This window comes from Haliotis rufescens, unplaced genomic scaffold (genome assembly GCF_023055435.1).
Source record: "Haliotis rufescens isolate VD_foot unplaced genomic scaffold, xgHalRufe1.0.p SCAF_10, whole genome shotgun sequence".
In the NCBI taxonomy this organism is placed as follows: domain Eukaryota; kingdom Metazoa; phylum Mollusca; class Gastropoda; order Lepetellida; family Haliotidae; genus Haliotis; species Haliotis rufescens.
In genome coordinates, this window is record NW_025963780.1 from 41,563,394 (window position 1) to 41,589,611 (window position 26,218).

The window sequence follows — 26,218 nt, forward strand, 5'->3', positions numbered from 1 at the left end:
TGGGTGCCTGATCAGGTTGTGATTGGCTGACTAACATACGTGGGTGCCTTATCAGGTTGTGATTGGCTGACTGACATACGTGGGTGCCTGATCAGGTTGTGATTGGCTGACTGACATACCAGGGTGCCTGATCAGGTTGTGATTGTCTGACTGACATACGTGGGTGCCTGATCAGGTTGTGATTGGCTGACTGACATACGTGGGTGCCTGATCAGGTTGTGATTGGCTGACTGACATACGTGGGTGCCTGATCAGGTTGTGATTGGCTGATTGACAAACCAGGGTGCCTGATCAGGTTGTGATTGGCTGACTGACATACGTGGGTGCCTGATCAGGTTGTGATTGGCTGACTGACATACCAGGGTGCCTGATCAGGTTGTGATTGGCTGACTGACATACGTGGGTGCCTGATCAGGTTGTGATTGGCTGACTGACATACGTGGGTGCCTGATCAGGTTGTGATTGGCTGACTGACATACGTTGGTGCCTGATCAGGTTGTGATTGGCTGACTGACATACGTGGGTGCCTGATCAGGTTGTGATTGTCTGACTGACATACGTGGGTGCCTGATCAGGTTGTGATTGGCTGACTGACATACGTGGGTGCCTGATCAGGTTGTGATTGGCTGACTGACAAACGTGGGTGCCTGATCAGGTTGTGATTGGCTGACTGACATACGTGGGTGCCTGATCAGGTTGTGATTGGCTGACTGACATACGTGGGTGCCTGATCAGGTTGTGATTGTCTGACTGACATACGTGGGTGCCTGATCAGGTTGTGATTGGCTGACTGACATACGTGGGTGCCTGATCAGGTTGTGATTGTCTGACTGACATACGTGGGTGCCTGATCAGGTTGTGATTGGCTGACTGACATACGTGGGTGCCTGATCAGGTTGTGATTGGCTGACTGACAAACGTGGGTGCCTGATCAGGTTGTGATTGGCTGACTGACATACTTGGGTGCCTGATCAGGTTGTGATTGGCTGACTGACATACGTGGGTGCCTGATCAGGTTGTGATTGGCTGACTGACATACGTGGGTGCCTGATCAGGTTGTGATTGGCTGACTGACATACGTGGGTGCCTGATCAGGTTGTGATTGGCTGACTGACATACGTGGGTGCCTGATCAGGTTGTGATTGGCTGACTGACATACGAGAACCCTCTCTGTACCCACACACTGGGGCCCTGGTCTGGGTTTCCCTCTCTCAGGTCAACTTCTATCGTGAATGTCAATAACTTCTAATCGACGTACAAATCACTCAACACAGAGGATCGACACTATGGCCATAAATTACTCTTTAAATTCTCTCATATGGCTCATTTGTTCCATTTTGTACATTAAATCACAGAGTTCGCAGCTGGATCAGGTGAGGCCTGTATATGCTAATACAGTTCCTGAAGCCCGAGACATAATGATGTGTTGTAGGCAAAGACGTTATGCCATCATTAAATACATTCAGACATATATATAGAGGCACGGCCTCGCTTCGCTTTGTTGTCAATGGCAGGACCCTGACGACCGCAAGATCCCGGCACTTTCACATGCTAGTCGTTGGAGTCGACGAATGGGTATCAGGAGGACACAATTTGTGCCAATGCTGACAGCTTGAATCGCTGCTTATCCCATCCACCACTGGTTTAAACGTTCTGGGCTGAAGTTCAATGTTTTACAGTTCTCCAAAAGCTAAAGTTTTGGACCAGACTCCGTGGCTTGGTTGTTTGTGTGTCATCGTGCGGCGATAGCGTGGGTTAGTGCTCATGTTATCAGTCACTGGTCTCTCTGCTCCAGACAAATAAAATGTTGGGTAAAAGAAAATATACTTTGATTTTGACAAAGCAATTACAAACATTATCGAAACGTTACTAGGTTGAAACAGTCGTCGAAACATTGCAGACTTAATGATTGTCCAAAACGCTGATATCCGTAAGGGGGCCCAGGTGGCCCAGGTGGCCCAGTCGTCTAAGGTGCCGCGATTCGCTGTGCAGAGTTGCGTCCCTTGAGTACGCCAGAAACCTATGATTGTGGGTTCGAATCCCGGTTCGCCCTGATTATGTTTCTAGGTTTGTCAGCACCATACACGTGCTCGTGGGTTTCACCGAAGTGGTAAATTTCTGAGACCTTTGAAACAGTTTGAGGTTGACAGTGTCGCTGAAGAGAAGTGAGTGGCGCTCGGTGATTAATGTGTATTAGAACCATGAGTACAACTACAGCCAAACACCGGGTGTGTCGAAGTTGAAGGACCTATGTAAATACTTCGAATTAGCCGAGGTTCGACACAACCGAAATCTGATGAATGAAGAAAGAATATGGAGAGACTATTTTTCCACTTCGAAACAACTGTAAAATCGACACAACGGTGTTAATTATTTAATTATTGATTCGTACTTAATACGTGTGGCTTTCAGGTTATTTGGCAAAATCCTAACTGACGATAATCAATCATTCTAGATGCAGTTTTCATAATAAACCTCTGCAGATCACACACACAGCATGGACGTTGTTCATCGCACCTGGTGCGCAGGTCGTATGATGATTTTAGTTGAGATGAGGTGAAATTGGGTTGAACGTCGTGTTCAAGATTATTACACTTATATAGGAACGTGCGTGTGTGTGTTTGTGCGTGTGAACCGGTTTTGTAGGGAAAGTTTCACGTTTAACATTGATACCCCACTCAGACACAGTCTACGAACTCCGAGCCGACCATTCCTTGTTTTATCCCCTCAATGAAAGTCTGTTTACCATTAGACTCAACTTTCCTCCAAGATAGCAGCGGGTTCCCGTTATGCGGGGCAGTTTATCATTAGAGATAAAGGATTTTCTATAAACACGTATGATTGGTCCCTGTTGGCAGGATCCCTAAACAACAGGATGCATATCGCTGCACTGCGATCTCTCTGACAGGCATGCTCGATGCGTGACACAGTTTACATTTGACGCTTTCAGCCGAAGTCAGTGTTTGATTGAATAACTGGTGTGACTCCAGGCTTGTCACTCTCTCTCTGTCATGGATCACTATGCGTGGACACTCTGCGTTGTATTTCTGCCTGTGGTGTTCCCTCAAGATATTGGCCTCACTGGGAACTGTTCTAACGATGACTCGGATTCCTTGGAAGTAAGGGGAACTGAGGTAAGTCAGAACACAGTCTGCACGTTGTTTCTTTTGTAACGTAAGTGTGTGAGTATGGCCTCTTTTAGCAATATTCCAGCAATATCACGGAGGGGGACACCAGAAATGGGCTTCGGCGTGACGAGCGAGCGCTTTAACCACTAGGCTACCCGACCGCCCCCTTTTGCAACGTGATATATATATAAGGCTAACTACCTGTAATAGGTAAAATGTTTACATTATGCTAAGTACCGGTACCGGTAATGGCCGAAGTGAGATTATAGAGAAACCTCCATGGCTCAGGCCCCGTTAATCGAGAAACCCGTCTTCGGGCGATTATTGAATGTTTGTTTGTTGTTCAACGCCGCACTCAATATTCTAGCTATATGACGTCGGTCTGTAAATTATCGAGTCTGGACCTGACAATCCAGTGATTAACGACATGACCATCGCTCTACTCAACTGGGACACGTCAATACAGAGATGGTAACTTCAGTACAGTGAATCCCAGTTAATCTGGACGATATCGTTTCCTACGGAGTACATTTAATTATAATTCCATCTTATTTGCATTTTTGGCCGAGGAAAAAATATACTCTGATTGTCTCGGAATTCAATCCTGTGTGGATTTTCTCAACAGGATAGTCTTGAAAGCGGGAGTTTCGGAACTAATGGGTCAGGACGAGAGATGCTCCTTATTAATACCAATGATTCGTTAGTCCGAAATTCGTCTATCCGGTAGGATTTATCCGTTTTAACGAGGTTTCATTAACGTCATTTATAAATTATAGCCGAAATGAGAATATCACGAATATAAAGTTAGAATATGTAAATTACACACTATATAATATATGCATAAAAATGTAATAATGTAACGCTTCCTGGGCTGCGTGTAGAGGGGCAAGGGTCCTGAGCTATTCATGAGCATAACCAGCCTGATCGCTTTCTTAAATGTATAGGGTTTAATAACAACAGGATCATTCATATTGGGTTATATTTCCTTACCACACAGCGGCATGCTCAAAGCGCTTCAGGGGCCAGGGGTGGCCCAGTCGTCTAAGGCGCCGCGATTCGCTGTGCAGAGTTGCGTCCCTTGGACACGCCAGAAATCTATGATTGTGGGTTCGAATCCCAGTTCGCCCCGATTATGTTTCTAGGTTTGTCAGTGGGTTCCACCGAAATGTTAAACGTCTGAGACCAGCATCACTTGGGGCTTTCCTACCACATTAAGCTGACACGCCGTGATATCACTGGAATACTATTAAAAGAGGAGTTACACCAAACTCACTCACTCACTCACTCAAAGCGCTACACCATTCTTGCCGGGGTCATTGGATTAGAGTGCAGTCGATTTCGTTCTCAGCTCCCTGAGGAGTGTAAACGTGTGATGATATCAGACCTTGTCCAGACCCATGAGTTTCTTTTGTTACACATGTGCGTGTTTCTGTATTTTTTTTAAAAAAGGAGTTTGTATCATAAGTCCGTAACCATCTCTTTTCGCAAAATACTTTTATTATGATAAGTATGACGATCGCGTAGGCAAACAGACAGGTTAACAGATACTAGCACCTTCATTAGTTTGTAAGTAGGGGGGACGCACGCACGCACGCACGCACGCACGCACGCACGCACGCACGCACGCACGCACGCATCTCTATCAATTTCCTTGTAGGTTTAAAATACCCTGCCTTGTATAATGCAACCCATGTTTATTTGTTGTTTAACGCCACATTCAGCTATATTCCAATTACACGACGGCAGTCGGTAAACCCTCGAGTCTAGGTTAGATTATCATGAGCATCGATCTACGCAATTGGGATACGATGACATGCATCAACCCAGTCAGCGAGCCTGACCACCCGACCCCGTTAGTCGCCTCTTACGACAAGCATGGTCGCCTTTTACGACAAGCATGGGTTGCTGAAGACCTATCCTTTACCCGGATCTTGACGGGTCGCAACCCATGAACCGGATATAACTTGACTCCCTGACCAGCTGTTTGTCTGGGCCAGGTTGACACACAAACACAAGTACATAGGAAGAAGAAAGCCGGATGTCTGTGATGAATGTGTGGTTGGGGGGCGGGAGGGTGTGTACATAATGCGTGTAGGCGTGAATAAATGGGTGAATAGTCGCGTTGTTGCAGACGTTTGTTGGGGGGTCGTGATTGAAGTGTAAGGGTGGTGTTATGTGCGTTCTGTTGTTCAAATGGGTTTGGAAGTCGGAGGGGTGTATAACGTAATAGATGTAATGTACTATTGTATTACACCTGGTAGGGATGTTCTTATTATTTAGGGGGCACGGGTGGCCGAGTCGTCTAAGGCGCTGGGATTCGCTGTGCAGAGTTGCGTCCCTTGGGCACTCCAGAAACATATGATTGTGGGTTCGAATCCCGGTTCGCCCCAATTATGTTTCTAGGTTTGTCAGCACCATACCTGTGCTCGTGGGTTTCACCGAAGTGGTAAACGTCTGAGACCTGCATCACTTCGGGCTTTCCTCCCACATTAAGCTGACACGCCACGATATAACTGGAATACTGTTAAAAGCGGCCTTGAACCCAACTCACTCACTCACTCTGATCACCTCGAATGGACTGCAGCATGAAGAGCCGGCTCTGCGACTTCGATGCCGTTGACATGGGCAGAGTGTACAGCTGCAGTTCATACAGGTGGTCTATGCCGCCTTCAAAACCTAGCAGTTTCTTCCTGAACGTCAGCTGAAATTGAAGTTTGTTACCGGTTGTATTTGTTTGTTTGTTTGTTGTTTAACGCCACACTCAGCACTATTCCAGCTATATGACGGCGGTTTGTAAATAATCCAGTCTGGACCAGAAAATGCAGTGATTGACATCATGAGTACTATCCCTGCAATTGGGATACGATGACATGAATCAACCAAGTAAGCGAGCCTGACCACCCGATCCCGTTAGTCATCTCCTACAACTAGCTTTGATTGCTGAAGACCTATTCTATCCCGGATCTTCACCTTTACAAGTCAAATTAGGACATAATCATGGACAAGCATGGGTTGCTGACTTTTTCTATCCCGGATCTTCACGGGTCTCGCGATGAATGACCAGCTGCAATGAGAGCGTTTACCGTGTGTTCGTTTGAGATTTCCGGTAATTTTTACAATTGTGTTATACTCACTCACTCACTCACTCACTCACTCACTCACTCACTCACTCACTCACTCACTCACTCACTCACTCACTCACTCACTCACTCACTCACTCTCACTCACTCACTCACTCACTCTCACTCACTCACTCGCTCTTATTATTTATATTACAGATGTCTTAATGTCGCAATTAATAGAAGTTCAGTTGTATAGTAAACCAGACTGGTCTGAACACAATCCATGTACTTTGCAGGGCTTTGTGCATCACACTAGCCAGGTTCATTGCTATTTGGGGGCGGTCGGGTAGCCAAGTGGTTAAAGCGTTCGCTGGTCACGCCGAAGACCCGGGTTCGATTCCCGACATGGGTACAATGTGTGAAGCCCATTTCTGGTGTCCCCCGTCCTGATATTGCTGGAATATTGCTAAAAGCGGCGTAAAACCATACCCACTCACTCACTCACTTTAAATCAGTTTCATTGCTAGTTGATTACGGCCCAATAGTCTGAGGCGCCGCAATTAGCTGTGTAGAGTTGCGTCCTTTGCGTCCGTGTCGTCATTCTGTTGTTTGAGTGCTCCATTGTCTTTACACTACATATTGTATGATTCTTCAGGATGTTTTTGACAAAGTGAAAGGGATTATCCTCGTACCTCTCAATTCCTTAAAAAACATGCAGAGATTATTATTGCATATGGAAACGTTTTTCTCTCTTTATTATGATTATGATTATGATTATTTTATTTTATATATTTTTTATATATTTATTCCCATCATTTCAAATACAAAGTATACATGGAACATATTACATTAAGATCAGCATGGTATATATTCAAATCGCCTTGTTGTACATTCAGTAGTTTGTTTCTCTGGTACATCTGGTAGATCTATATATAAGGTTTCTGTACAGAATAACAGAAAAATTGTAGTATTAAATCATATCTTGGTATTCTTGAATAATGTGTGGAATGAAGACCAAAAAGAGAAAAATTTAGCTTGTTTACAATTTGAGAAAGCAATAGATCTTGTAGCTTCATAATATTTAATTATTTCCCACTTTACTTGTTTAAAATGTGGGATTGATTTCTTTCTCATTTGTTTATAAATTACAAATTTTGCAATTAAAAATATAATATTTAATGGGTTATTGTTTTTTCCTTTAAATCCAAATAAAAGATTTTGGTTACTACAATCAATACTTCCTTCCACTGTTGTCCCTCACCAGTCTTTCAAATCCTCCCAAATATGAATTGTATATTGACATTCACAAAACATATGAATAATGGTTTCTGGGCAAGTTTTACAAAGAGTACATGTGGGGGTATCTTCATAACCAATCTTAAATAAATAACTATTTGTTGCAAGAATATAGTGTAGTATCTTAAGGTGGAACCAAATTAGGCTTACACTTTGTGTACATCTGTAAACCATCAAATTATATATTTCCCACTCTTCATTGCTAAAATCTTTTTGTAAAACATTTTCCCACTTAAGCATACCATGGGTTTTTACGAAATTTGGTTGTAGAAGAGTGTTATAAAAGTCTTTACTTCCGCCTTTGCAATTAATTATAAGTGATACATTGAAGGGTAATATTGGTCGTAAATATATTCCCGTATAATTATCTAAATTGTTGGTTTTACAATATTGGTGGACAGCACTTAATAAACCTTGATATGTAAGAAAATCAGTTTCAATTTTGTATGCTTCCACAAATTCTTCATAGGTATATATTTCCCCGCTATCTTTCAATAAATCACAAATAAACATTAAACCTTTACAGAACCAATTTCCATAAAATACCGGTTTTCCCCCAATCATAATATTGTTATTATACCATAGAGATTGGCTTATAAATTCAATTTTAGTCTTAATTTTATTCATTCCCAGGTATCGCGACCATGCCTCCAAAACCTCTTTCCAAAATAAATTTAAAACCTTTGGGATGATGTAAGTATTAATGTACATAGCATCTGCCATCCATAGTAATCTCTTTCTATTCGGTATACAATAAGAAACTAGAGTTGACCACTTGGACTGACTATACAGTAATCTCTTCACCCATACTATTTTTTGTGCTGCTATAACATCTTTTATAATGGGTACTTTAATTCCTCCATATTTTTTAGGTAATGAAATATTGCTTCTCTTGATTTTGTCTGGTTTACCCTTCCATACAAATCTAAAACATTTTTTTTGAAAATTTTCAATAGTTTCGACTGAAGGATTTGGTATTGCAGTGAATAAATGGTTTAGTTTTGACAATAGAAGGGATTTTAAGACTACATTTCTGCCTATTGGTGTCAAACTTCTTGCTGACCAATGATTCATTTCCTTTTCAATTTTTTCCAGTTTTTCCTCATAATTAATCTCCACTAATTTTTCAAGGTCCACATCAAAATTTATTCCTAACAATTTAAATTTTGTACTTGTCCAATCTAACTTCCATTCTTTACATAGTTTATACCGTGATCTCTTTTTGGATCCAATCCATATTATTTTGGTCTTATCTGTATTTACCTTTAATCCTGAAAATCTAGCAAAAAACTGTAATGTATTCATTACTGCATAGAGGCCATTTTCTGTACCATCTAAACTTAGAGTAGTGTCATCAGCAAATTGAGCTAAGATATGTTCTACATTTCCCATTTGAATTCCCTTAATCTTTTTGTTGCTCCTAATCATAATTGCCAGTATTCCAGCACACATAATAAATAAATATGGTGATAATGGATCGCCCTGACGACAACCTCTAGTTAGTTTAATGAAAGAACTTGCAAAACCATTTACTAGAACACTTGATTCCATACCATTAAAAAATGTTTTTACCCACTGTTGTATATTTGGTCCAAATTTAAAAAATTCTAAAACATCTAAAATAAATTTTCTATCCACTGAATCGGAAGCCTCGTCACTTCTCCAATATATCTTCCAGGAACAAAACCTTTTTGGTCTTCATGTATAATTTGGGGTAGTACTTTTTTAATTCTGTTTGCAATTATTGCTGATGCTAATTTATATGAGGTATTCAACAGTGATATTGGTCTCCAGTTTTTTAGAAATAATTTAGATTTGTTTTCTTTAGGCAAACATGTAATCAATCCTTGTTTTTGTGTTATTGATAAAGATTCATTTATGTATGCATAATAAAGAGAATTTATTAGATATTTACCAATGTCATTCCAAAAGAATTTTAAAAATTCTGATGTAAAGCCATCGGGTCCAGGGCTTTTATCATTTTTCATATTTTTTAATGCTACAAGAGCTTCCTCATAAGATATTTCACCTTCTAAATCTAATGAAATATTTGTGTCTAGTCTTGGAATATTTATCTCAGTGAAAAGCTCTTCTAAATTAATTTGTGTACATTCTTCACTGGAATATCATTTTTGATAAAATAATTTTGTTTCTTCCAATATCTCAATTTAATTTGGGCCATTTAATTTAATTACTGTTCCATCACTTTTTATCAATTCACTAATAGATTTATTTAAAAAATTTCTATGTTCTAAATGCAGAAAATATTTGCTGGGTTTTTCCCCATACTCTATCTATTTTGCTTTTGACCTGACGAATAATCCCTGTGTCTTAAGTTTATATATATCCTCCCTTTCTGCTTTTAGTTCATCTATGGTGCTCAATATTTTGGTCTTTTCCAATTCTAATTCTACATTATCTATTTTTGTTTCCAGATCATACAGTTTAGTTTCTAATTCTTTTTCTCTAGCAATATTTTTGTTTTGTTTTGTGGATGAATAATATATTGACTCTCCTCTAATAGCAAGTAATATGGTTTCCCATAATAACTGATCATTAATCACATACCTTTTACCTTCCAAATATGTTTTATCCTCATATTGATTAAGGGTAAACTTTATTATTTTCTTTATTTGTTCAACATATTCCTTATCATACAACAAAGAATTATTAAATTTCCAATATCCTTTTCCTCTTTCCATATCTGATAAATTAAATGTCATCAATGTCAATCAAAGAATGATCAGAGTTTAAACTTGGACTAATATCACATTTAATAATGTTTAATTGGATTTTGCTGACGCCATGTAAAACGCTTTTCATTTGGATTAGATTCCCTCCATGGATCTTTCAGATCCAACAGATCCATTATTTCTAAAACAACCTTTCTCGATTTAGGATTATTTATGTGTTTATAATTAAATGTATCCAAATCTATATCTTGTATTAAATTCCAATCTCCACATAAAATTATTCTGTCCCCTTTTAATTCAGTTATAGTTTCTTTTATTTTTTCAAAAAATTCTGATTTATCCAAATTTGGCCCATAAATATTAATTAGTGTGTATACATATTTTTGTATTTCTATATTTAAGGCAACATAATTTCCTTCATCCTTATCTAATAATACTTTGGTAACTTTGAACTCAAAATTATTATTAAATAAAATTGCTGTCCCTCTTGCATTTCTTTTAAAAGGGGCAATATAACATTCTTTATAACCCCATTCCTGCTTTATTTGTTGTTCTTGATCTGCTGTAAAATGAACATCTTGTAGACAATAAATTTGTGCTTTTTTACTTCTTAAAAATTTAAATATTTGTTTTCTCTTAAATGTACCTCCGAGGCCTCTACAGTTTAATGACATCACAGTTAATTTATTTTTCCTCACAATTAAATTTACTCATATCTATATATTGTACTGAATATACTTTATTAAATATTGTAAAGACTATCATCACATCAAGTTCGCACATGTAGACCCTATATTGAAAAGGGTGGGATTTTTTATACAGAAAACAAAATTCATATAACTGTATCAAAATTATACTTAAAACGACTTCCATTTGGAAACATTGTTCGCTACAACCCACCTTTATGAAATAATGTTCATATATATGCCTCTTTGTACAATATTATTAAGAGTACCTGGCTGTATATAATTTTCATATAAAGAAAAAGAAGAGAAAAAAAGTAAAATAAAAATTAGAATAAGTTTTGTATATAACCACTTCACAACAAAACTGTCCCAATTCTGCTATAGATGACTACGGTTAATCCAGACCTCACTCCTATTATCATGGCTATAACAAAATATGTAATTGTTTATATTATTTGTACATTTTTGTATACCCGATCATATCACACTTAATCTCATGGTAATTAAATACTATAGATCAGGTCATGATTATGATTATGACTATTATTATTATTGTTATTATTATTATTATTATTAAAAAAAAGTAGCCGCTATGGTTGATAACACACCACTTGAATCACGTCGCAGACTTTAATCCCATCCCCAGTGTTTTGTTTGTTTACACTAGAGTACAAAGTCTTTATAACAATATTCAGAATATACATTTCAATATCCACAGGGTAGCAGCATCTTAATACATTGTATTCAGAATGAACATCTATATTTAAATCTTATTTAGGGTAACCCATTCTACATCTCAATACATGTATGTCTCGCACATTCTAAATCTGGACCATGTTAACGCACCTCGCATTTTGATTAGACACTCACATTCTACTAAGATACTTGCACTGTTGCCCGCGTATAACTCCGTTGTGTTGTATTACAGAGAGACGATCTGTCATGCCAGCTGTTCGAGGTTAATAGTGAGTATATATCGATATCCAAAGTCAACGTTATACATGCTGTTGGATATTTACAGTGAATCTATAGCGATTTCACATGTCAACCTCATGCATCTGTTGAATATTGACAGTGAGTATTTAGATATATTACGTGTCAACGTCATGCATCTGTTGGATATTGACAGTGAGGATATAAAGATATTACATGTCAACGTCACACATCTATTGGATATTGTCAGTGAGTATGTAGAGATATTAAATGTCAACGTCATACATCTGTTGGATATTGACATGGGCATATGGTGATATCACATGCCAACGTCATACACCAGTTGGATATGATCAGTGAGTATGTAGAGATATTACATATCAACGTCATGCATCTGTTGGATATTGACACTGAGAATATAGAGATATCACGTGTCAACGTCATGCATCTATTGGATATTGACAGTGAGTATGTAGAGATATCACAGTCAACGTCACACATCTGTTGGATGTTGACAGTCTTTACATAGTGATATCACACTTCAACGTCATGCATCTGTTGGATGTTGACAGTGAGTATGTAGAGATATGACAGTCAACGTCACACATCTGTTGGATGTTGACAGTGAATACATTGTGATATCACACTTCAACGTCGTGCATCTGTTGTATATTGACAGTGAGTATGTAGAGATATCACATGTCAACGCCATGCATATGGTGGACACTGACAATGATTGTAATGAGATGTCACATGGCAACGCCATGTGTGCAGTTGGAGAATGGCAGTGAGTCTATAGTGATATCACATGTCAACGTCGTGCATGCTTTTGGATTTATAACTCGGTTGGAGACAACCGCTCAATTGTTTTAAGCGAAGTTCAAAGCTGAGAATGTCTTTTTCAGGCTGTAACGACGCTGATCTGCCCCCGAATGTAGGGGGAGACTTCATGGGGCCACCGCAAACCCTGGAGGTTGATGGGGCCCTTTACCGTAATGAGACGTCGGGCATCCGCTACCCGCAAATAGTGATCACTTGGACACCGCCCGCAACAGGTAGGCTTCTGAATAGTCTGTAACCATCCTCAAATGTAATATATTATGATTAATACACTGTACCCATGCATCATCGCTTAGTATTGAGTGGGTACACGCACGCACGCACGCACGCAAAATGCGCTCGGGTATCTGGTTTCGATTATGCACTGCCTGTCAATCACTTACACTTACTCACCGTTCTCAAGTGCGGCGCCAGGCAACAAATCTTACGTTTGGTGGATTTTTTGTGAGTGGTGGGTTCTGCCGGTGGAACGGGACATGCTTGTCCTTATCGCGAGCGTATGGTGCCATTCAGTGGTCAATTTCTGTGTTTTTCACAGCTGTTTTACTTTTTGAGCTTAGTGGAATCTGTCCCGGCGGGTGATCGAGGCTGATTGTTCTCTGATATATTGATGTTGACATACAGTGAGTGAGTATGGTTTTACGCCGCTTTTAGCAATATTCCCGCAATATCACGGCGGGCGACACCAGAAATGGGCTTCACACATTGTACCCATGTGGGGAATCGAACCCGGGTCTTTGGCGTGACGAGCAAACGCTTTAACCAGGCTACTCCACCGCCGTGTTGACAGACAGACAGACAGATTAGTCACACATCGTAATACAAGATGTACTAGGTGGCGAGGATGGACAAACATTGTTTGCATTTAATTGTTTCTAAGCTGGAATGCTTTATGTACATTGTCTGCTGACTGAATGAACTTATATAAATATTATTTATAAATGTGACGTGATCTGAGCTGTGGTCATCTAATGGACATTTAATTACAAAGGGAAACTCATCTTCCAGCTCATTTTCCTTGCCTCTCGAAGAACAATATTGCTACCGTGTCTGCCGGTCTCAATTCCAACGCATGAGACAAGTGTCTTAATCTAGTGAGAAAAGTTTTGTTTTAAAATAATTTTCGTAAACAAATGCTCGTTTGAATTGCTTCAATGACATAAAAAATGAACGAATATCTAAGTTATTGATAACGCAATGTGATGTACTGATCCAGCACACGTGGTTTGAATAGTGACATAAAAAAATTATATTCACATCCAGTGGTGACATCCGGGCAAACGTCTGGAGTTCAGAGCTGAATGCTCGCTATAAAGTCACGTCACAAATACGTTTGCTGTATCCGTCCTTACACGTTCTCTTGGCGTTGTTGATTGGACGAAACAAGAAATTCAGGGTATTGAGTGAAGCAGAAGGCTTTCTGTTTGCTGCTCGGGACCAGTCACTTTCCACTCGAAACTGTCAATGTCTGATTTTGCATCAAAATGTAAATATGAAATGTAGATTATGTAATGAATTTACTGAGACTGTCCAACACATTGTCAGTGGATGCCCAGCTTTGGCACAAACACAGTATCTTAAGCGACATGATGGAGTGGCTCGATCATTATATTACCGTCTTCGCCATGCTTGTGGTTTTGACACAGAGGTCCATCCACGGTATGACCCGGAATATGTAGGGGGCGTCATGGAAAATGATAAATACAAAATTCTTTGGAATAGGCCCATTTACAGCCTCAGACGTATCGAGGCCAACAAACCTGATCTTGTCCTTTTTGATAAATACAATGAAATCATTTATATCATTGAATTGTCCCATTTGACACTAATGTGATTGACAAGATTGAGGAAAAACATCGCAAATATGCGGACCTCGCTTTCAAAATGTCACGCTTGCATCCCAAGTACCAATTTGTCCGACTCCCCATTGTTCTCGGTGCCTTAGGTTTGGTACCTTCCAATCTGTTGACTGACATTGGGAGAGTACCCGGGTTTGCTACCAGGAATACAATCCTTCTGTCAATCTGGGTAATGCAGAAGACTGCAGTGTTAGGGGGTCGTCACATTCTCCGAAAACCTCTGGGTGGGTTTGACTAGGCAGCGCTTCCTGGGAGAAGTCCCATTCGCTGTCTGGGCTGCGTGTAGAGGGGGCAAGGGCCCTGAGCTGAGGATGAGCCTAACCAGCCTGACTGTGCCAGGATCACCCAAACCCTCTTTGCTGCATTTTTCATTTTAATCTGTACATAATAATTATGGGCTATTTATATTGCGCATATTTCTCCATATATTGCGAACGCACCACTCAGAGGCCTGCTCAAAGCGCTATTATTACCCCGGTCACTGGATTAATGTGCACTCAAGAATCATTCTCAGCTCCAAGGGGAGTATACAACCCAAGCTTTCTGTTAGGTGCTAGAAGATTAACAATGAGCATGACGAATGCTGCGCGACGTCTTCAGATAAATTGTACAATGCGAGCTATTGTCTGACTATATGTACTCCCTTGTGGTAAGATCAGCTCATCCGAGAGGAAGCAGCCTTAAGACATCACTAATAACATCTGTAAGATACGGAAGCACATCACAATATGTGTAAACAGGGCATCAAACAAGATCCGGGTTAGAATTGGTCTGCAACGACCAATGATTATCATAAGAGGCGACTAACGGTATCGAGTAGACAGGCTGGCTGACTTGGTTGATGCATGTTACATAGATCGTGTAGATCTAGACTCATGATGTTAGTCACTGCGCTGTCTGGTCCAGACTCCACTAGCCGCAGACCGCTGTAAAACAGCTGAAATATTGCTGAGTGCGGCGTTAAGTAACAAACAAACAAACAAGCAAACAAACAATACATCTAACAATCTATTCTCGTCACCAAACATATCCCTGTTATCCTGCAAGCTGCACGTGTACGCTTCTTTAGCTGAAAGAAAATACAAGGAGGATTTTACTTGAATAAATCCGAACTTGTTTAAAAGAAGCAAAAAAACAGGCACTATGTCATTTTGGCACCCTTTATGTGCTGATTTCATGTACCTGTCGCTAGCTCTGCGGTTTGGACAGAACCCCTCCATCCTCCTTTTACGATGATGCAATGCCAATATCCTGAGAGGTGGCGTCAGACCTTTGGAACGTCATTCCTTTGTGCGATTGTTGTCTAACGCTGTACCCGGCAACGTGACAGCCATATGACCGCGATCTGTAGATATTCCAGCCTGGTTTTGACGTATGACATTATCGTTATCATGTTAACATATCTTTTGTTGTTTCAAGAATATGAGTAAATACGCTGTGGTGCTACTGGATTGTCTGGTCCATCACTGGATTGTCTGGTCAAGATTCGACAGTTCACCGTCTTATGTCAGGAATACTGCTGTGCGCCTTGCCCAACAGACAAAGATCTATTTTTTATGCAATTTGTGAGAGTGGCTGGTGCTACCGCTAGAGCAGGACACTCTTACCCATTTCGCGAACACCTGGATCATCACTGATTTTCAGTGATACGTTTATGCAATTACCACGGCTGTTTTGCATTCTACGCACAATCAAATCTATTTCGTCTGATAATCAAGATTTATTATTCTCCGGCCTTGACGATATATATTTTGTGAAAACATACATCTTTGAAGTAAAACCCAAGGTGACGTTAACAACGTGTTACAGCAGCGCGTATTAACTAAATCAAATCAAATCTGTATAACAATATGGTCTTGATTACCACTTGTTTCACCGCTAAATTGGAATCTACCTGAACGATCGACAATATATACGTTTCTTTCAGTGGCATTTAAAGTTGGTGTGATGAAGTAAGACGAGTCCTATGGATGAACAACTTCTTTATTACAATTAGTGCGACGTTTCGGTGTAGATCCTAACACCTTTATCAAGCAAGATATGTTGTTAAGCACTATCCATCATGATCACTTGCTTGATAAAGGTGTTAGGATCTACACCGAAACGTAATAAAGAAGTTGTTCATCCATAGAACTCGTCTTACTCCATATATACGTTGTATATTGTGTTTGTAGCATCCGGGTTCCAGAATCTGAAGGGTTTCTATGTGGAGATCCAGAGAGTCATTGCTGGCTATCCACAGCCCGTGTGTCGAGTTCTTGACTTCTCCCAAAACAATTTTACCAAAGATGACTATAAGGTAATCATGAGTGTGAAAGAGTTATTATGGCTAAAATGGATAGAATTATCATAAAAACGCCCGCATGTTATCAGAAATGAGCGGGCCACTGTAACTTGATAATGCCCTCATATTACTTGACGACGGGCCATTATCACGCCCGTTGTTAGGTGACGTCATAGGATAGGGATAGGTGACGTAACGTTCAATAGTGACGTCATCTGGTTTGTTCTATGACGTTTCCATATTTGTAAAAGTGGGTCAGTGACATTCGTGTTGATTGCAGTAAATGTTTCAAAATCGACATTGTTGTTTCTTTTCATTTGATAACAAATTCCATCCATTTTAGCTATAATAACGGTAACGCTATTTTTCAGGGCATTATCATTTACAGAAGCCCCCGGTCTTTTCAACTGCCCTCCTTCGTCGGGCAGTTAATGGAAGACCTCGGGCTTCTGCAAATGATAATGCCCTGAAAAATAGCGTTACCCTTATAATATTTAAAGTCACAGCGGCAATATTTCAGCCAGACCATTACAGGTGATCATGATAATTATGTTTGTCCTTCATTAGTGTGATAGGCACTGTCAAACGGGCGGCATTTCACATGAATTGAGAAGCAAAAGAAACTGTACCTCTCTGGTGATTTTATCATATGTTTGATTTTCAATTGGAAATATCTTAAGTAAACGATATTATGACTGTTAAACCGAAATAATCAAATTTAACAATAGGTCTTTCAAATTTCAATAACACAATAACAAACTTGGTATACTTTCTGTTGACCCTCGGTGTCTTTCCGATAACACAATTGTAGAAATTACCGGAAATCTCAAACGAACACACGGTAAACGCTCTCATTGCAGCTGGTCATTCATCGCGAGACCCGTGAAGATCCGGGATAGAAAAAGTCAGCAACCCATGCTTGTCGTAAAAGGCGACTATGCTAGTCGTAAGAGGCGACTAACGGGATCGGGTGGTCAGGCTCGCTTACTTGGTTGATTCATGTCATCGTATCCCAATTGCAGGGATAGTACTCATGATGTCAATCACTGCATTTTCTGGTCCAGACTGGATTATTTACAGACCGCCGTCATATAGCTGGAATAGTGCTGAGTGTGGCGTTAAACAACAAAAAAACAAACAAACAAATACAACCGGTAACAAACTTCAATTTCAGCTGACGTTCAGGAAGAAACTGCTAGGTTTTGAAGGCGGCATAGACCACCTGTATGAACTGCAGCTGTACACTCTGCCCATGTCAACGGCATCGAAGTCGCAGAGCCGGCTCTTCAAGCTGCAGTCCATTCGAGGTGATCAGAGTGAGTGAGTGAGTTGGGTTCAAGGCCGCTTTGAACAGTATCCCAGTTATATCACGGCGTGTCAGCTCAATGTGGGAGCAGGTCTAAGACCACTTCGGTGAAACCTACGGGCACGGAAATGGTGCTGACAAACCTAGAAACAAAATCGAGTTTGATCCCACAATCATAGGTTTATGGGCGTGTCCAAGGAGTGCAGAGCAAATTGCGGCGCCTTAGACGACTGGGCCACCCGTTCCCCCAGAGTTTTGCCAACTGTTTACCAATATGTTCCAGTATGCTAGACTGGAATGGCAGTAATTACTAAGGTACACTAGTATGTATCTGGACTATAAGTTAGTACGGTGATCAGTTGGTATGCAAGTAAACTGGCGTACATGCAGGTATACTAGTCCGGTGGTATGTCAGTATGTAAGTGTGTTCAATTGAAATGGGGTTTAACGTCGTGTTCAAGATCATTGCACTTATATAGCAAAATTCATGCACGTGCGTGTGCGTGTGTTTTCGTGCATGTGTGCGTGCGGCGTGTGTGTGGGGGTGCATGTGTGCGTGTGTGCGCGCGGTGTGGATGTGTGCGTGTGTGTGCGTGCGGCAGTGTATGGGGATGCATGTGTGCGTGTGTGCGTGTCACTGACCAGTTGTCGCCATTTTATTTCTGACATATTCCGTGTACAAAGTTAACTGTACCAATAACATTTGTGAAATTATGAGCTTATGCGCTTATTTCTGTCCGTGGAATAAGACTCAGTTGATTTCTGTTATAACGCTACGATAGGGAATCAAAACAGTGGAAATAGAACTTTCCCGTCGACTTACCAGTTATCGCCATCGTCTTAATAGCACGTGCCACGTGATCACGTGCACCGCTACAGTTATACACATTAAAACAAATTTCAGTTTCTCGGGTATAGCACACAATTTATTTATTTTTAAATGAATAAGTAATGTTATTATCAATTTGTCGTTTCCACACTGACAAAAGCCAATATTAGATAATATGCATGTATGTTGTAGATGATATGCATGTATATTGTAGATGATATGCATGTATGTTGTAGATGATATGCATGTATGTTGTAGATGATATGCATGTATGTTGTACATGATATGCATGTATGTTGTAGATGATATGTATGTATGTTGTAGATGATATGCATGTATGTTGTAGATGATATGTATTAAGTTGTAGATGATATGCATGTATGTTGTAGATGATATGTATGTATGTTGTAGATGATATGCATGTATCTTGTAGATGATATGTATGTATGTTGTAGATGATATGCATGTATGTTGTAGATGATATGCATGTATGTTGTAGATGATATGCATGTATGTTGTAGATGATATCCATGTATGTTGTAGATGGTATGCATGTATGTTGGAGTTGATATGCATGTGTGTTTTAGATGATATGCATGTATGTTGTAGATGATATGCATGTATCTTGTAGATGATATGCATGTATGTTGTAGATGGTATATATGTATGTTGTAGATGATATGCATGTATATTGTAGATGATATGCATGTATGTTGTAGATGATATGCATGTATGCTGTAGATGATATGCATGTATGCTGTAGATGATATTCATGTATCTTGTAGATGATATGCATGTATGTTGTAGATGATATGTATGTATGTTGTAGATGATATGTATGTATGTTGTAGATGATATGCGTGTATGTTGTAGATGATATGCATGTATGCTGTAGATGATATGCATGTATGCTGTAGATGATATTCATGTATCTTGTAGATAATATGCATGTATGTTGTAGATGATATGCATGTATGTTGTAGATGATATGTATGTATGTTGTAGATGATATGCATGTATGTTGTAGATGATATGCATGTATGTTGTAGATGATATGCATGTATGTTGTGGATGATATTCATGTATCTTGTAGATGATATTCATGTATCTTGTAGATGATATGCATGTATGTTGTAGATGATATGCATGTATGTTGTAGATGATATGCATGTATGTTGTAGATGATATGCATGTATGTTGTGGATGATATTCATGTATCTTGTAGATGATATGCATGTATATTGTAGATGATATGCATGTATATTGTAGATGATATGTATGTATATTGTAGATGATATTCATGTATCTTGTAGATGATATGTATGTATCTTGTAGATGATATGTATGTATCTTGTAGATGATATTCATGTATCTTGTAGATGATATTCATGTATCTTGTAGGTGATATGTATGTATCTTGTAGATGATATGTATGTATGTTGTAGATGATATGCATGTATGTTGTAGATGATATGCATGTATATTGTAGATGATATGCATGTATGTTGTGGATGATATTCATGTATCTTGTAGATGATATTCATGTATCTTGTAGATGATATGCATGTATGTTGAAGATGATATTCATCTATGTTGTAGATGATATGCATGTATGTTGTAGATGATATGCATGTATCTTGTAGATGATATGCATGTATCTTGTAGATGATATTCATGTATGTTGTAGATGATATTCATGTATGTTGTAGATGATATGCATGTATGTTGTAGATGATATGCATGTATGTTGTAGATGATATTCATGTATCTTGTAGATGATATGCATGTATGTTGTAGATGATATTCATGTATGTTGTAGATGATATGCATGTATGTTGTAGATGATATGCATGTATCTTGTAGATGATATGCATGTATCTTGTAGATGATACGCATGTATCTTGTAGATGATATGCATGTATGTTGTAGATGATATGCATGTATCTTGTAGATGATATGCATGTATCTTGTAGATGATATGCATGTATCTTGTAGATGATATGCATGTATCTTGTAGATGATATGCATGTATCTTGTAGATGATATGCATGTATCTTGTAGATGATATGCATGTATCTTGTAGATGATATGCATGTATGCTGTAGATGATATGCATGTATGTTGTAGATGATATTCATGTATGTTGTAGATGATATGCATGTATGTTGTAGATGATATGCATGTATCTTGTAGATGATATGCATGTATGTTGTAGATGATATGCATGTATCTTGTAGATGATATGTATGTATGTTGTAGATGATATGTATGTATGTTGTAGATGATATCTATGTATGTTGTGGATGATATTCATGTATGTTGTAGATGATATGCATGTATGTTGTAGATGATATGCATGTATCTTGTAGATGATATGCATGTATCTTGTAGATGATATGTATGTATGTTGTAGATGATATGTATGTATGTTGTGGATGATATTCATGTATCTTGTAGATGATATGCATGTATCTTGTAGATGATATGTATGTATGTTGTGGATGATATGCATGTATGTTGTAGATGATATGCATGTATGTTGTAGATGATATGTATGTATGTTGTAGATGATATGCATGTATGTTGTAGATGATATGCATGTATGTTGTAGATGATATGCATGTATGTTGTAGATGATATGCATGTATGTTGTAGATGATATGTTTGTATGTTGTAGATGATATGCATGTATGTTGTGGATGATATTCATGTATCTTGTAGATGATATGCATGTATCTTGTAGATGATATGTATGTATGTTGTAGATGATATGTATGTATGTTGTAGATGATATGCATGTATCTTGTAGATGATATGCATGTATGTTGTAGATGATATGCATGTATCTTGTAGATGATATGCATGTATGTTGTGGATGATATGTATGTATGTTGTAGATGATATGTATGTATGTTGTAGATGATATGGATGTATGTTGTAGATGATATGCATGTATGTTGTAGATGATATTCATGTATCTTGTAGATGATATGCATGTATGTTGTAGATGATATGCATGTATCTTGTAGATGATATGCATGTATCTTGTAGATGATATGCATGTATGTTGTGGATGATATGTATGTATGTTGTAGATGATATGTATGTATGTTGTAGATGATATGTATGTATGTTGTAGTTGATATGTATGTATGTTGTAGATGATATGCATGTATGTTGTAGATGATATGCATGTATCTTGTAGATGATATGCATGTATGTTGTAGATGATATGCATGTATGTTGTAGATGATATGTATGTATGTTGTAGATGATATGTATGTATGTTGTGGATGATATTCATGTATGTTGTAGATGATATGCATGTATGTTGTAGATGATATGTATGTATGTTGTTGATGATATTCATGTATGTTGTGGATGATATGTATGTATGTTGTAGATGATATGTATGTATGTTGTAGATGATATGCATGTATGTTGTGGATGATATGTATGTATGTTGTGGATGATATGCATGTATATTGTAGATGATATGCATGTATGTTGTAGATGATATGCATGTATGTTGTAGATGATATGCATGTATCTTGTAGATGATATGTATGTATGTTGTAGATGATATGTATGTATGTTGTAGATGATATGCATGTATGTTGTAGATGATATGCATGTATGCTGTAGATGATATGCATGTATCTTGTAGATGATATGCATGTATATTGTAGATGATATGCATGTATGTTGTAGATGATATGTATGTATGTTGTAGATGATATGCATGTATGTTGTAGATGATATGTATGTATGTTGTAGATGATATGCATGTATGTTGTGGATGATATGCATGTATATTGTAGATGATATGCATGTATGTTGTAGATGATATGCATGTATGCTGTAGATGATATGCATGTATGCTGTAGATGATATTCATGTATCTTGTAGATGATATGCATGTATGTTGTAGATGATATGTATGTATGTTGTAGATGATATGTATGTATGTTGTAGATGATATGCATGTATTTTGTAGATGATATGCATGTATGCTGTAGATGATATGCATGTATGCTGTAGATGATATTCATGTATCTTGTAGATAATATGCATGTATGTTGTAGATGATATGCATGTATGTTGTAGATGATATGTATGTATGTTGTAGATGATATGCATGTATGTTGTGGATGATATTCATGTATCTTGTGGATGATATGCATGTATATTGTAGATGATATGTATGTATATTGTAGATGATATGTATGTATCTTGTAGATGATATGTATGTATCTTGTAGATGATATGCATGTATGTTGTGGATGATATTCATGTATCTTGTAGATGATATGTATGTATGTTGTAGATGATATGCATGTATGTTGTAGATGATATGCATGTATGTTGTAGATGATATGCATGTATGTTGTAGATGATATGCATGTATGTTGTGGATGATATTCATGTATCTTGTGGATGATATGCATGTATATTGTAGATGATATGTATGTATATTGTAGATGATATGTATGTATCTTGTAGATGATATGTATGTATCTTGTAGATGATATGCATGTATGTTGTGGATGATATTCATGTATCTTGTAGATGATATTCATGTATCTTGTAGATGATATGCATGTATGTTGTAGATGATATGCATGTATGTTGTAGATGATATGCATGTATGTTGTAGATGATATGCATGTATGTTGTGGATGATATTCATGTATCTTGTAGATGATATGCATGTATATTGTAGATGATATGCATGTATATTGTAGATGATATGTATGTATATTGTAGATGATATGTATGTATCTTGTAGATGATATGTATGTATCTCGTAGATGATATGTATGTATCTTGTAGATGATATGCATGTATCTTGTAGATGATATTCATGTATCTTGTAGATGATATGTATGTATCTTGAAGATGATATGTATGTATGTTGTAGATGATATGCATGTATATTGTAGATGATATGCATGTATGTTGTAGATGATATGCATGTATGTTGTGGATGATATTCATGTATCTTGTAGATGATATTCATGTATCTTGTAGATGATATGCATGTATGTTGAAGATGATATTCATCTATGTTGTAGATGATATGCATGTATGTTGTAGATGATATGCATGTATCTTGTAGATGATATGCATGTATCTTGTAGATGATATTCATGTATGTTGTAGATGATATTCATGTATGTTGTAGATGATATGCATGTATGTTGTAGATGATATGCATGTATGTTGTAGATGATATTCATGTATCTTGTAGATGATATGCATGTATGTTGTAGATGATATTCATGTATGTTGTAGATGATATGCATGTATGTTGTAGATGATATGCATGTATCTTGTAGATGATATGCATGTATCTTGTAGATGATATTCATGTATCTTGTAGATGATATTCATGTATCTTGTAGATGATATGCATGTATGTTGTAGATGATATGTATGTATGTTGTAGATGATATGTATGTATGTTGTAGATGATATGCATGTATGTTGTAGATGATATGCATGTATGTTGTAGATGATATTCATGTATGTTGTAGATGATATGCATGTATGTTGTAGATGATATGCATGTATGTTGTAGATGATATGCATGTATGTTGTAGATGATATGCATGTATCTTGTAGATGATATGTATGTATGTTGTAGATGATATGTATGTATGTTGTAGATGATATCTATGTATGTTGTGGATGATATTCATGTATGTTGTAGATGATATGCATGTATGTTGTAGATGATATGCATGTATCTTGTAGATGATATGCATGTATCTTGTAGATGATATGTATGTATGTTGTAGATGATATGTATGTATGTTGTGGATGATATTCATGTATCTTGTAGATGATATGCATGTATCTTGTAGATGATATGTATGTATGTTGTGGATGATATGCATGTATGTTGTAGATGATATGCATGTATGTTGTAGATGATATGTATGTATGTTGTAGATGATATGCATGTATGTTGTAGATGATATGCATGTATGTTGTAGATGATATGCATGTATGTTGTAGATGATATGCATGTATGTTGTAGATGATATGTATGTATGTTGTAGATGATATGCATGTATGTTGTGGATGATATTCATGTATCTTGTAGATGATATGCATGTATGTTGTAGATGATATGCATGTATGCTGTAGATGATATGCATGTATGCTGTAGATGATATTCATGTATCTTGTAGATGATATGCATGTATGTTGTAGATGATATGTATGTATGTTGTAGATGATATGTATGTATGTTGTAGATGATATGCATGTATTTTGTAGATGATATGCATGTATGCTGTAGATGATATGCATGTATGCTGTAGATGATATTCATGTATCTTGTAGATAATATGCATGTATGTTGTAGATGATATGCATGTATGTTGTAGATGATATGGATGTATGTTGTAGATGATATGCATGTATGTTGTGGATGATATTCATGTATCTTGTGGATGATATGCATGTATATTGTAGATGATATGTATGTATATTGTAGAGGATATGTATGTATCTTGTAGATGATATGTATGTATCTTGTAGATGATATGCATGTATGTTGTGGATGATATTCATGTATCTTGTAGATGATATTCATGTATCTTGTAGATGATATGCATGTATGTTGTAGATGATATGCATGTATGTTGTAGATGATATGCATGTATGTTGTAGATGATATGCATGTATGTTGTGGATGATATTCATGTATCTTGTGGATGATATACATGTATATTGTAGATGATATGTATGTATATTGTAGATGATATGTATGTATCTTGTAGATGATATGTATGTATCTTGTAGATGATATGCATGTATGTTGTGGATGATATTCATTTATCTTGTAGATGATATTCATGTATCTTGTAGATGATATGCATGTATGTTGTAGATGATATGCATGTATGTTGTAGATGATATGCATGTATGTTGTAGATGATATGCATGTATGTTGTGGATGATATTCATGTATCTTGTAGATGATATGCATGTATATTGTAGATGATATGCATGTATATTGTAGATGATATGTATGTATATTGTAGATGATATGTATGTATCTTGTAGATGATATGTATGTATCTCGTAGATGATATGTATGTATCTTGTAGATGATATTCATGTATCTTGTAGATGATATTCATGTATCTTGTAGATGATATGTATGTATCTTGAAGATGATATGTATGTATGTTGTAGATGATATGCATGTATATTGTAGATGATATGCATGTATGTTGTAGATGATATGCATGTATGTTGTGGATGATATTCATGTATCTTGTAGATGAT

The 26,218-nt window shown here is 37.6% G+C and overlaps 1 protein-coding gene across 1 annotated transcript in view; it reads left to right on the plus strand.

Moving 5' to 3' along the window:
* The first annotated feature begins 2,759 nt into the window (after positions 1–2,759).
* The window catches only part of LOC124146738, a 67,822-nt gene continuing 44,363 nt past the window's right edge, over positions 2,760–26,218 (plus strand). Inside the window, exons 1-5 of the mRNA XM_048390751.1 lie at positions 2,760–3,134; positions 11,794–11,830; positions 12,704–12,853; positions 16,672–16,796; positions 17,956–18,088. Coding sequence (XP_048246708.1) covers positions 3,012–3,134; positions 11,794–11,830; positions 12,704–12,853; positions 16,672–16,796; positions 17,956–18,088 — 568 coding nt within the window. The 5' untranslated portion in view covers positions 2,760–3,011. The remainder of the gene's footprint in view (positions 3,135–11,793; positions 11,831–12,703; positions 12,854–16,671; positions 16,797–17,955; positions 18,089–26,218) is intronic.